Here is a 13397-nt window from a genome sequence, read left to right as displayed (position 1 = left end):
TTCCCATTAGAAAAATGAAGCTTTGCCTACATTAGGTTCCCCTAAGACAGGAGCACAGACAGTTCCTTCACAACCACCATAGGGTATGACGCCAGTTTCACAGGTGAGGAAGTAGGCCCAGACACTAAGAAACTTGCCAGTACAAAGTTGCAAAACTGCTCAAAACAAAATCGCCTGACTTAAAGTCTGTGTTCTCAACCACCTCCACCATACAGGAGAAATTTTAGAGTCAGAGTCGAGAGCCTAGATTTCCTGTATTTGACCTGAATCTCAGATCAGCAGCTGACAATAAAATATATGTGCTCAATCTTTTGGGTTTGTTCCCAAATTCTTAGTTATGCTATACACCTAAAACTAATACATCTAAAATAATATTGAATATAAACTGTAATTGTAATGTTTTTAATTTTTAAAAAGAATATAAACTCTCATTCAGTCAGAAGATAAAAGTTAGCTGTCCAGAAAATCTATTTTTGCTCAAAATCCTAACACCTCTGGAAGGTAACATCATCCCAGTAGTTTAAAGAGAACGCATAAAGGATAATGCTTCCTATCACATAAATCATAATTCTGACATTCGAAGTACAAGAGGTCCACACTTTTAACTGCTTTTCATCTTCCCCTGTTCTTCCAACGAGGTAGGAAGACTGTCTCTCCCCACTCTTACCAACAGAGCTCAGGTCCTTAACTCACCTGAATGTGCATGGCGCCCTCTACTGCTTCCTGAATATTAGAGCAACCACTGATGAGTGACAACTGCTGTTCTGCACTCAGAGAGCCTTTCAGAGAACCCGACTGCTCCAGCAACTTCATGTCTTTTCTGTAAAGAAGGAAAGGGTGATCACGGTGAGTTTTCAAAAAACAAATTTTAAAACAAAAAAAGGTCAACTTCCCTCATCAGTAGGGAAATACCAATAAAAACCACAGGGATGACTACTATCAAAAGAACGGAAAATAAACCAGGTGTTAGTGAGGATGTGGAGAAACTGGAACCCTGTGCACTGTTGGTAGGAACATAAAACTTGTGGCAAACAGTTTGGTGGTTACTCAAAAAGGAAAGAAGTCCACACTGGCCAGGGAGCTCAGTTGGTTAGAGAGTCGTCCCATACACCAAGGTTGCTGGTTTGATTCCTGTTCAGGGCACACACAAGAATCAACCAGTAAGTGCATACATAAATGGAACAACAAATCTCCCCCCCCAAAAAAAAATCAATAAACAAACATTTATTTAAAAAGGAAGGAAATCCTGCCACATGCTATAATAAGGATGAACCCTGAGGATATTATGCTAAGTGAAATAAGCCAGTCACAAAAGGACAAATAGTGTATGATTCCATTTATATGAAGTCCCCAGAGTAGTCATATTCATAGAGACACAAAGTAGAAGGGTGGTTGCCAGGGCTATTTAATGGGTTGAGTTTCAGTTTGGCAAGATAAAAAGAGTTATGGAGATGGATAGTTGTACAACAATGTGAACGTATTTAATATCACTGAACTGTACGCTTAAAAGTTTAAAAGTTATTATGAAAGTAAATTTTGTGTATTTTACAATTAAAAATATTTAAAATTTCTTTTCAAAAAGGATGAAACCAAGGAGATGAAATTGGAAAGCAGGAGTTCTTCATCCTAATCTTTAGTCAGTCCCTGGGATAAGGGTTGAAGAAAGGAACCAATTCCCTGGTGCGTGACCTGTGCAGTCACACAGGGCTCATGGTCAGAGGGCCCCACACTGGGTGCAATGCTCTGCTGTCACAATCCTAAAATTCTTATAATTATTGAGCCAAAGGCCCCTCATTTGCATTTTTACTCGCCTCACAAATTATTAGTCAGTCCTGCTGAAAATTCATGACAGATTAAATAAACAAGGCAGAGTACATACACATATACACACAGTTGCCTAAGAAGCAACATTCACACTTTGCAAAAACTTCTGTGGATTTTTTTGCCAGGGAGTCAAATAATTTTTTTAAAGACTTTATTTATTTATTTTTAGAGAGAGGGGAAGGGAAGTAGAAAGAGAGGGAGAGAAACATCAATGTGTGGTTGCCTCTCTCATGCCCCCTACTGGGAACCTGCCCCGCAACTCAGGTATGTGCCCTGACTGGGAATCAAACTGGCAACCCTTTGGTTTGCAGGCCCGTGCTCAATCCACTGAGCTACACCAGCCAGGGCATGAGCCAAATAATTTTTACATGATTTCATGTCATGGTTTTTATCTTGAAGCTGTCAAAGTCCTTCAGCCCAAGAACACATCATTTCATCTCCTGAATTATTAATACTTGATCTCTCATGAGTGTTGCCATTTTTCGGTTGTGGCTTCTGAGCCAGTTCATCAAGAAGCTTATATTAGCTGTATAGAGTATTGTATGGTTAGTGACAGATTCAAAATTTAAGACTTACAAGTTTTGAGGGGGTACAGGAGGCCTAATATGTGGTAATGGAAGATGGTTTGACCTTGGGTGGTGGGCATACAATGCAATATACAGTTCTTATATCATAGAAATATACACCTGAAACCTAAATGATCCTATTAACCAATGTCACCCCAATAAATTTAATTTTTTAAAGATGTATAAGTTTAATAGCTAAAATAAAGAAAGAACTGATTTGAGTGCCAGCAAATAAATATTTTATACACCACCAAATGCAGCAAAACAGAAATGCAGCAAAAAGGGTCACAAGAAAAGGTTAGCCTACTAAGATAAAAAGGGAGGAAGGCAAAGGTTTCTAAGTCCGAGGGTTTCTGGGACCACACATCAGTGATGTCCAGCAAATCTCTTGGGACATAGCTGCATTCTTTATTCAAATTAGCAGTGAGGAGAGCTCTATATAATTTATTTATATAATCTATATAATTTAATTATATAATCTATATAAAGATCATTTTTCAATTTCACAATTTCGATCTATCTTTCAAAAATTTTTGCAATTATACAACCCTATAAGTATACTAAAAACCATTTAATTGCACACTTTAAACAAGTTGATTGCATGGCATATAAATGATATCTCAATAAAGCTGTTGCATGTTTCCTATTGTCCTATAACAAATTACCCCAAACTTACTGGCTTAAACAACATACACTTACCATCTTACAGTCTGGAGGACGGAAATCTCAGGTAGACCAATATCAAAGTGTTGGCAGGACTTGGTTCCTCTGGGATGCTCTGGAGGCAGATCTGTTCCTTTCCTTTTCTAGATCCTAGAAGCCACCAGCTTTGTGTGGCTTCATGGCCCTCTTCCACCTTCACTCCAACCTCTGAGTCTATCATCTTCTTCTTTGAGTCCCTGCCTCATTCTTTCCCCCATAAGGACCCTAGTGATCACACTAGGTCACCCAGGTCATCTCCCCAGTTTGATGTTCTTAACTTTATCATTTCTGCAAAACCTCCAGGATAAGAACCTAGACATCTTTGGGGAGCCATTACTCTGCCTACCACACCTGTTTTTTAAAAGTATAGGACAAATAGAATATGGAATGTATATAAACTTCCTGTAAAATTACTGTCCAAAATTATGCTTAGGGGACTTGCCTATTCTGATTGGCTCTGTGCTTGGCAGGTTTTACTCCACCATGTTCTGAATTCCAATGGCTAATGAGAAGTCTGTTGTCAATCTGTCATTCCTTTGTAGGCAGTCTGTCCTTTTCTCTCTCTGGCTGCTTTTCAGACTTTTCAGGTGTTTCCTGGTGTTTTATGGTTTCACTATGACTCATCTAGGGACAGATACCCTTTATATTTATACTGCTTGGGACACTTGGTTCTTCCAAAGTGAGGATCCATGTCTGTAGCTGACATGAACTCTCAACCATTATATTTTTATAAATTTCCTCTTTCCCTAGTCTCTCTAAATATTTCAGGCCTTTAATGAACTACTTCTTCACATTTTCCATTGCTTCAACTTCCTAATTCCATGCTAAATACCATATTTTGCCATGTATAATGTGCACCCATGTTTTTGTACATGTTGTGCACAGGATTATTGTATACATGGTACGTGATCATTATACCCATGTATAATGCACATCCTTACTTTTCCCTCAATAATTCGGGCAAAAAAGTGCACATTATACACAGTAAAACAGGGTAGTATCTTCAGATCCAACTTTAGGTCAGTTCACTCTGCTCATAATACCTGATCTCTCATGTATTTTGTGATTTTCAGTTGTGAGCCAGGCTCTATCTGTGGAAATTCTTTGAGTCATGAGGTTAAGGTACATTATTCTAGAGACAATATGCATTTTGCTTCTAGCAGGCAACTGGAGACACTAATTACCAAGGGACCAATCTGAATTTTTTGGCTTGGAGTGTTTAAGACCACACAGATAGTGGTTTATGGTTATAAACTATCAGAAAAACTTTCTACCCTCCACCCAGAGTCAGGTCAGGATAGATGAGCCTCTACCTATGGGTGAGTTATTTTCTTCCAGTTCTCCATTTCACCAACAACGTAGCCCTTTGAATACTAACTTCACTTGGGACCTCCAATTTGATCCTCCATTACCTACAGACTAAGGTTTGCTGTTAGAACCAAAGGTCTAGATTAGCAAAATAGGCAAATGATCTTAGAGTAGTTGTAGTTTTCACACATCCCTTGGGATTCCTGCTTTCAGATTGGTCTCTGAGAATTTATGTTACTTTCTTACCAGTTCAGCCAGTACTATAAAGAAACTATAAACTACATACATCTACTCCTTAGTTTTAAGTATTACAAGATAAAAGGATTTTTAGTATATTTGCTTTGCCATATTGCTGGAAACTAAACTCTAGACTATTTCTTTAAAGTCTAATATTCCTAGATACTTGATATATCTTAAATTTTATGAGATAAGGCAAATTATTTACTGTCTTCATTTTTGTAATGATGATGTTAGTCAATGTGAATATGAGCTCTACTATTCAAATAAATTTATAATACAATTATTAAGTGATTCCATTATGCTTCATACAGAAAAAAAAAACCCACATTACTGATGTTACGGTTATTACTGCAAAGACCTACCCTTTAGTTTCCCAGTTTGGCCCATTTGGAAAAAAGATATATAAATAATACCCAAATCCAATAAACTCAGCCTTTAAAACAAGTACACATAATTCAATGAATGCATCAAAACACAAAGAATGTTTCTCTTTTTTTCTTCAGTCTAGCTTGTTCATTTTGGTGACAGAGAAAGCAAGGCCTACAGCCAAGATGGAGGTGTAGGTAGACACACTGTGCCTCCTCACACAACCAAAAGAAGGACAACAACAAATTTAAAAACAAAAAATAACCAGATCTGCCAGAAAATCAAACTATATGGAAGCCTGACAACCAAGGAGTTAAAGAAGAAACATTCATCCAGACTGGCATGAGGCGGAGACAGGAAGCCAGGGAGGCAAGGACTCAGACTTGCAGCAAGGCAGTGGCTGGAGGACTGGGCAGTCCCACATTTGCATGTGAGTAAACTGGGAGGAACAACTGGGGAGCAAGACAGACTGTAAAACCCTGGGTTCCATTGTGGGGAAATAAAACCTCAAAATCTCTGACTGAAAACACCTGTGGGGGTTGCGGCAGCAGAAGAAATTCCCAGTCTCACAGTAGAGTTCATTGGAGAGACTCAGAGGGTTTCTAGAATGTACACAAACCCACTCACCTGGAAATCAGCACCATAAGAGCCCAATTTGTTTGTAGGTAGTGGGGAAAGTGACATAAAACCGGCCAAGAGCTGAGCAAGTGGCACTATTCCCTCTTGAACCCTTGCCCCACGTCCAGTGCCACAACATAGCTACATGGGTTGCCCTGCCCTGGCAAATACCCAAGGCTCTGCCCCTTAAAACATAGCAGGCACAGGGAGACAAAAAATATACAGCCCAAATGAAAGACCAGATTAAAGCTCCAAAAAATAGAACTAAGCAATGAAGAGATGCAGAGTTCAAAACACTGGTAATCAGGATGCTCACTGAAATGGTTGAGTACGGTTGCAAAATAGAGAAAAAAGTCAAGGCTATACAAAGTGAAATAAAGGAAAATGTACAGGGAAACAAAAGTGAAGGGAAGGAAACTAGGACTCAAATCAATGGTTTGGACCAAAAAACAGAAATAAACATTCAACCAGAACAGAATGAATAAACAAGAATTCAAACAAATGAGGAGAGACTTAGGAACCTCCAGGACAACTTTAAACTTTCAAACATCTGAATCATAGGGGTACCAGATGGAGAAGAAGAACAGCAAGAAATTGAAAACTTACTTGAAAAAATAATGAAAGAAAAATTCCCCCAATATGGCGAAGGAAATAGACTTCCAGGAAATCCAGGAAACTCAGAGTCCCAAAAAAGTTGGACCCAAGGAAGCACACACCAAGGCACATCAGAATTACATTACCTACGATGAAACAGAAGGAGAGAATCTTAGAAGCAGCAAGAGAAAAGGAGACAGTTACCTACAAAGGAGTTCCCATAAGGCTATCAGCTGATTTCTCAAAAGAAACCTTACAGGCAAGAAGGGGTTGGAAAGAAGTATTCCAAGTCATGAAAGGGAAGGCCCTCCATCCAAGATGACTCTATCCAGCAAAGCTATCATTTAGAATGGAAGGGCAGATAAAGTGCTTCCCAGATAAGGTCAAGTTAAAAGGAGTTCATCACCACCAAGCCCTTATATGAAATGTCAAAGGGACTTATCTAAGAAAAAGATGACCAAAAATATGAACAGTAAAATGACAACAAACTCACAACTATCAACAACTGAACCTAAATGAAAACAAAAAATAACCCCTAAAAACAAACAAACTAAGCAAACAACCAGAACAGGAACAGAATGACAGAAATGGAGATCACATGGAGGGTTATCAGCAGGGAGGGGGCTGGGGGAGAATGGGGGAAAAGGCACAAGGAATAAGAGTAAATGGTAGGTACAAAATAGACAGGGCGAGGTTTAGAATAGTATGGGAAATGGAGAAGCCAAAGAACTTACATGTATGACTTATGGACATGAAGCCAAGGTGGGAGGAATGCTGGTGGTGGGGGAGGGGAGGGTGCAGTGTGGAGGGGAATAAAGGGGAAGACAAATGGGGCAACTGTAATAGCATAATTAATAAAATATATTTTTTTAAAAAGAAAGCAAAGTCCAAACTGGTTCCAGACTCACCCATGGATATCAAGCTGTGGGAAGCAAGACAGGATGGAAGCCACCTTCGGACTCTTTTGCTTAAATACACTAATTGGAATCGCTTCGTCTTCCTGACTGTTCCTCTGACTGTTCCTATGAAACCATAATGGCTCTCTCATTTAAAAAGGAAAATCCTGTCTGGTGGAATTTATTTATGAGACTACTTAGCACAATTTATTGCCTTAAATTCCGAAGATTCAAGGTACTCAATACGCTGAAGAGAACAGAAGAAGAGGAACTGTGTGCACCACCCCTCTCACAAATGCTGCTAACACCTGAGTCCCAGCCTGCTGAGCTTGAACTCACACTGCAAGGCTCATGTGTTCCCTTCAGAGAGCCCCAGTGGACCTAGCAAACCTGCCATCTCCTTTCATGCTTTCATTACCAACAGGCTGGATCTCATGTGAGCCAGTACTGTGACCTCCCCAAATGGACTGAGATGGGCAGCTGAACCAAAGTCTGCTGTGCACAGGTGGACCTGCAGCCTGTCTCCAGAGGGCAGCCCAATGGAGCCTGTGCCAATGGCACGTGGCCAACCCATCAGCTCATTCTTCTTGGACAGTTTGAAATAAGGACCAAGAAAGTGGACTGGTCAGGGGCAGGCCAAGCAACAGATGGACAGCCAGTGGCAAGTCACCAAAATGGTGCATCTTAGAAAGGCAGGTCCTGCTATGAAAAAAGTCCCCCAGCCCCTAGAATTGCTACAAGTTACCAGAGTTGCTGCCTGACCATCAGAGGCTCTGATATCCCCCCAACAGTGTCCTATTTCTGTGACAGTGATGGCTTCCCATATTCCTTACTCCCTCACAACCTCACAATTGATCCTCATCAACAGATGTAATCGGAGTACTTCAGCCTTGACAACCTGAATGGGTCCAGCATCTACTTTGCTTGGAGATTCAATGGGCCTGTAGGCTGAAAGAAATGACAGCACATCTAAAATCGAGCTACATGATTTATATAAATTAGGCCTGCAGCAACGACTACGCCTAGGAATCAACGGCAGTGGTAAAGTTAACTACCTTGCCATAAATGTAACCAGAATACAAGTGTTCATATCTCTGTGCAACTGTTTCACAACTATCAAACACAAAAAAATCACTTCGACTCAATTGAGAAACAAACAAATTTAACAGAGTACCTTGTTCCTTTTCTAGGACTATTTTCTTTTCAAAATTTATGTTGAGAAATAAAAAAACAGAGAGAGAATAATAAGCACCCCCATATGTCTACCAACAAGAATTAACAACAACTAATCCTGACATACTCACTTCTGGTCATTTGCTAAATTTAAAGTTAAAAAAAAAGTAAAGTTCCTTTAGCCTCCAACTTCACAAAACTGTTTTCTGCTGAACTCAAAGAGTTTTTAATGCCAAAGCCCAATAACATTATGACTAATCATTTTGCCCTGAGGAGCTCATGTGCTCAAAGGCACCTTTTTTAAATTTCAGCAGGCCAAAGCAAACTCTTGGACTTTCTTCCAAACGTCCTGAGTTGGATGAGACCAAATCAATGGGAGTACAAGGGAGCCTCTTGTTCCTTCGATGACCTACTGTTTTTAGACCTTCCCTGAGACATCCCTATGCAGCAGGGAAGAAGGAGGCCATCTGGGGACAGATAGCCAGCACAGAAACAGCCACAACCAACCACCCTGTGCAAATTAGACTCAAATAAAGAATCTACCCAAGAGATTTGGCCTCAAGGCCCTTTCCCCCCTGGGCAGGACACAGGCAGAGGGGAAGTAGCAGTAGACATTAACCCAAGGGGTGGCTGCACACCAGAACCTGTGAGCAGTATCCTGAGGGGAGCCCAGATTAAAGGCTGGGAGGAGCTTTCAGCCACACTTAAATCCCTCATGTTCCCTTCAAGTTCCACAAAGTCACCTGCCAAAATCAAACCCAGCCATCTGGCAATGTTTTATCCCAGTTAGACTACTTACAATATTTTTCATGGAGTATTTTGGAAGAACTTCTGCCTCAAGCTCTGTAGAAGACATATGTAAAAACCTAGAAAAATATGACTCCCAACTGGTTTTTCAGCAGACTCACGTATACCAGAGTTCAGCCCTACACTATTAGTAGTAAAGAACCTTCTAATTCAAAGTGCATTGGTAAGTGGCTGTCACACACCAGTGCTACCACTAGAGGTCAGGCTAGGACAAGGACTCAAAAATAGTGCGTGCATCCTTCAGCAAAGTTAAATTTTCACTTAAAAGTAGAGAAAAGGAAATGCTAATGATCAGTGTTGGGAAGGATATGGGTGATTTTTTATATTTTTATTTTTGAAGTTTTATTTTAAAAGAGTATTATTCATTAAGTTAAAAAAAATAAAGGCAATGGAGAAAGTGGAACCCTTGTACACTACTGGTAGGATTATAAAATGGTACAGCTGCTGTGGAAAATGGTATGGTACTTCCTCAAAAAAATGGAAGTGGAATTACCATATCATCCAGAAATCCCACTTTTGGGTCTAAGTCTTAAAGAAATGAAAGCAGGGCTTTGAAGAGACACTTGGGCACCCACGTTCACAGGACCACTGCTCCCAGTAGCCAAGCAACCTAAACGTCCGTCAGTGGATGAGGGATAAACAAAATGTGGTGTGGATGTACAATGGAACACTACCCAGCCTTAAAAGGAAATCCTGACACATGCCATAACATGAAGGAGCCTCAACGACATTATGCTGAGTGAAACAAGCCAGTCCCATGAAAAGACAAACACTGTGTGATGCCACTTCCATGAGGTCCCTAGAGGAGTCAAATTCACAGAGAGAGGGTAGAATGGAGGTTGCCCGTGGCTGGGGAGGGGAAGCGAGGAGTTGCTGTGTAAAGGGTGTGGAGTTTTAGTTAGGGAAGATGAAAAGTTCTGCAGATGATGGTGGTAAGGGGTGCACAGCAGTGTGAATGTACTTAACGACACTGAACTGTACACTTAAAAATGATAAGAAAGGTAAATTTTATGTCATGTGTTGTTTTTATTGCCATTAAAAATTTTTAAGATAAAGATAATATTTTTCTTTATTAAAGGAGTGCTTGTTTTAACCAACATTAAATGTTTAAACTTGAATCTTCTAAAAGGTAAAAGAGGGTAGAAGTCAAGCAAGGACAAAACTGCATATGAACTACAATTCAGAAATAAATTGATTTATGGACCAGCTTGTAGATTTTGTAAAAAATCTTTTTACCTAGAGTTGTTCCAATTGCTTCATGTAACAATCTAGGCCTTGGAATTCCAATTACACATAGTGGATAACAAACAATATTTATCTCTGCTCCCTCCAGAAACCTCAGTAAAACCAAGACTAAAGGAATCATCCTAACTAGACTTATTTTGGTGATCATTTCACAATACATGCAAATATGAAATTATATTGTAAATCTAAATAATATGCTATATGTCTATTATACCTCCATAAAAAATTTTTAAAGTAAAAATATAGGGCCACAGGTGAAAGGTCTCAATATACTAATTGAACAAAAGATCAATTTTTTGGAAGATGGGAAATAATGCAAGAGAGGTAAGGTGAATGACCGGTGGAGTGGACGAAGCTGATATTTATGTACGAGGGAAAGAAAACACCAGTGAAAAGGAAGTCAAAATGTCTCCCAAAGGATATGGCAACGGTCAGGGTCTACAGACATCAGGGATGACAAAGCACAAGTGAGGAGCCTGCAGCCCATGAGTCCCTCCCTTCCCCACTCCTACAGAAACTCAACTAGAACACACCAGACACGAGGGGGCAGGTCTGACATGCTGCACAAACAGGGAGCTGAGATCAGGTATATACACTGAATGGTGAGAACCCCACACAAATATACACACCCCCTCCAGACACTTTCCTCAGATAAGCAACAAGAATGCTGGGTGGAAAGTAGCAGGTCCTCGTCAGGAGATACTAAGTGACAAGGAGAAGAGACACACAGATACTGATACCTGGAGAGCTCACTGAGAAAGTTGGACACTTGCCAATTACTCTGAAAAGATGCCCAGGAGCTGTTAGTCAAATCCACAGACACAAATCTCAGAGTTGGTCAGCGCCTCTTTCTTAAGCACAATATACCACTATCCATCACTAGACAGCTTCTAACATTAAAGGTAGAGGCCAATGGGAGAACCAAGATGGCGGCGTAGGTAGACACACTGCACCTCCTCGCACAACCAAAACTGACAGAAAATCGAACAGCAAGGAAGTCCGACACCAAGGAAATAAAAAATAAACAATCATCCAGACCAGTAGGAGGGGAGGAGACGGGCAGCCGGGGCAAAGACAGGCAGCCGGGTCGGAGAGCACTCGAGTTGCCGTGGCGGGACCGAGACTGGCGGAGTGTGGGACCAACAGGGCAAGCAGTCTGACCACTGGCAGACCCGGCAGGCCCACATTCGCGCAGATAAACTGAGAGGGCCAGACTCAGAGTGGTGGAGAACGGGGCAGGCAGAGCAGCAGGTAGCACCCTGTGGCCCCACATTCCCGCACAGATAAACTGGACAAACGGTGGGGAGCAAAGCAGACAGCACAACCCAGGGCTCCAGCGAGGGGAAATAAAGCCTCAAACCTCTGACTGAAAACGCCCGTGGGGGTTGGGGCGGCAGCAGGAGAGACTCCCAGCCTCACAGGAGAGGTCGTTAGAGAGACCCACAGGGGCCCAGGGCGTGGACAAGCCCACCCACTCGGGAATCAGCACCAGAGGGGCCCAGTTTGAATGTGGGTAGCAGAGTGAAAGACTGAAATCCGGTGGAGAGGGGAGCGGGCGCCATTGCTCCCTCTCGGCCTCTCCCCCACGTACAGCGTCACAGTGCAGTGACCTTCATTACCCCACCCCGGTGAACACCTAAGTCTCCACCCCTTAAAGTAACAGCCGCGCCAAGACAAAAAAAAAAAAAAAAGGCCCAAATGACAGAACACTTCAAAGCTCCAGAAAAAATACAACTAAGTGAGGAAGAGATAGCCAACCTATCAGATGCACAGTTCAAAGCACTGGTTATCAAGACGCTCACAGAATTGGTTGAATCTGTTCGAAAACCAGATGAAAAAATGAAGCCTATGCTAAGAGAAACAAAGGAAAATGTACAGGGAACCAATAGTGATGTGAGGGAAACTGGGACTCGAATCAACGGTGTGGACCAGAAGGAAGAAAGAAACATCCAACCAGAAAAGAATGAAGAAACAAGAATTCGGAAAAATGAGGAGAGGCTTAGGAACCTCCAGGACATCTTGAAACATTCCAACATCCGAATCATAGGGGTGCCAGAAGGAGAAGAACAGCAGCAAGAAACTGAAAACTTATTTGAACAAATAATGAAGAGGAACTTCCCCAGTCTGGCAAAGGAAATAGACTTCCAGGAAGTCCAGGAAGCTCAGAGAGTCCCAAAGAAGCTGGACCCAAGTAGGAACACACCAAGGCACATCACCATTACATTAGCCAAGATGAAACAGGAGAGAATCTTAGAAGCAGCAAGAGAAAAGGAGACAGTTACCTACAAAGGACTTCCCATAAGACTGTCAGCTGATTTCTCCAAAGAGACCTTACAGGCAAGAAGGGGCTGGCAAGAAGTATTCCAAGTCATGAAAGGCAAGGACCTACATCCAAGATTACTGTATCCAGCAAAGCTATCATTTAGAATGGAAGGGAAGATAAAGTGCTTCTCAGATAAGGTCAAGTTAAAGAAGTTCATCATCACCAAGCCCTTATTATATGAAATGTTAAAGGGAGTTACCTAAGAAAAAGAAGATCAAAAATAGGAACAGTAAAAATGACAGCAAACTCACAGTTATTAACGACCACACCTAAAACAAAAACAAAAGCAAACTAAGCAAACTAGAACAGAAACAGAACCACAGAAATGGAGATCACATGGAGGGTTATCAATAGGGGAATGTGAGGGGGAGCGGGGGAAGGTACACAGAATAAGTAGCATAGATGATAGGTAGAAAATAGACAGGGGGAGGGTAAGAATAGTGTAGGAAATGCAGAAGCCAAAGAACTTATAGGTATGACCCATGGACATGAACTATAAGGGGGGAATGTGGGAGGGAGGTGGTGGGCAGGATGGAGTGGAGTGAGGGGGGCAGGAAATGGGACAACTGTAATAGCATAATCAATAAATATATCCAAAAAATACCCTGGGCAAAGTGTTTATTACTGTGTTGGCTATTAAGATTGAGAAAAGTCTTGCTAGAATTGACGTTATGCTCTTATAGAAGATATCATAATGTATTCAGGGAATCATCTAGAAAAATATTTGTAAATGTT

General features: G+C 41.2%; 1 protein-coding gene across 4 annotated transcripts in view; it reads right to left on the bottom strand.

The window, feature by feature from the left end:
• Positions 1-13397, bottom strand: part of CRYL1 (crystallin lambda 1) — a 147353-nt gene that overhangs the window by 109806 nt on the left and 24150 nt on the right. For all 4 annotated transcript variants that reach the window (XM_045188098.3, XM_045188096.3, XM_045188099.3 and 1 more), the window contains exon 3: positions 694-820. In XM_045188098.3, coding sequence (XP_045044033.2) covers positions 694-820 — 127 coding nt within the window. The remainder of the gene's footprint in view (positions 1-693; positions 821-13397) is intronic.

Source organism: Desmodus rotundus, chromosome 3 (assembly GCF_022682495.2).
Source record: "Desmodus rotundus isolate HL8 chromosome 3, HLdesRot8A.1, whole genome shotgun sequence".
NCBI classification, from domain to species: Eukaryota; Metazoa; Chordata; class Mammalia; order Chiroptera; family Phyllostomidae; genus Desmodus; species Desmodus rotundus.
The sequence above is the reverse complement of the archived record's forward strand: the minus strand, read 5'-3'. Positions and strand labels throughout refer to the sequence as shown.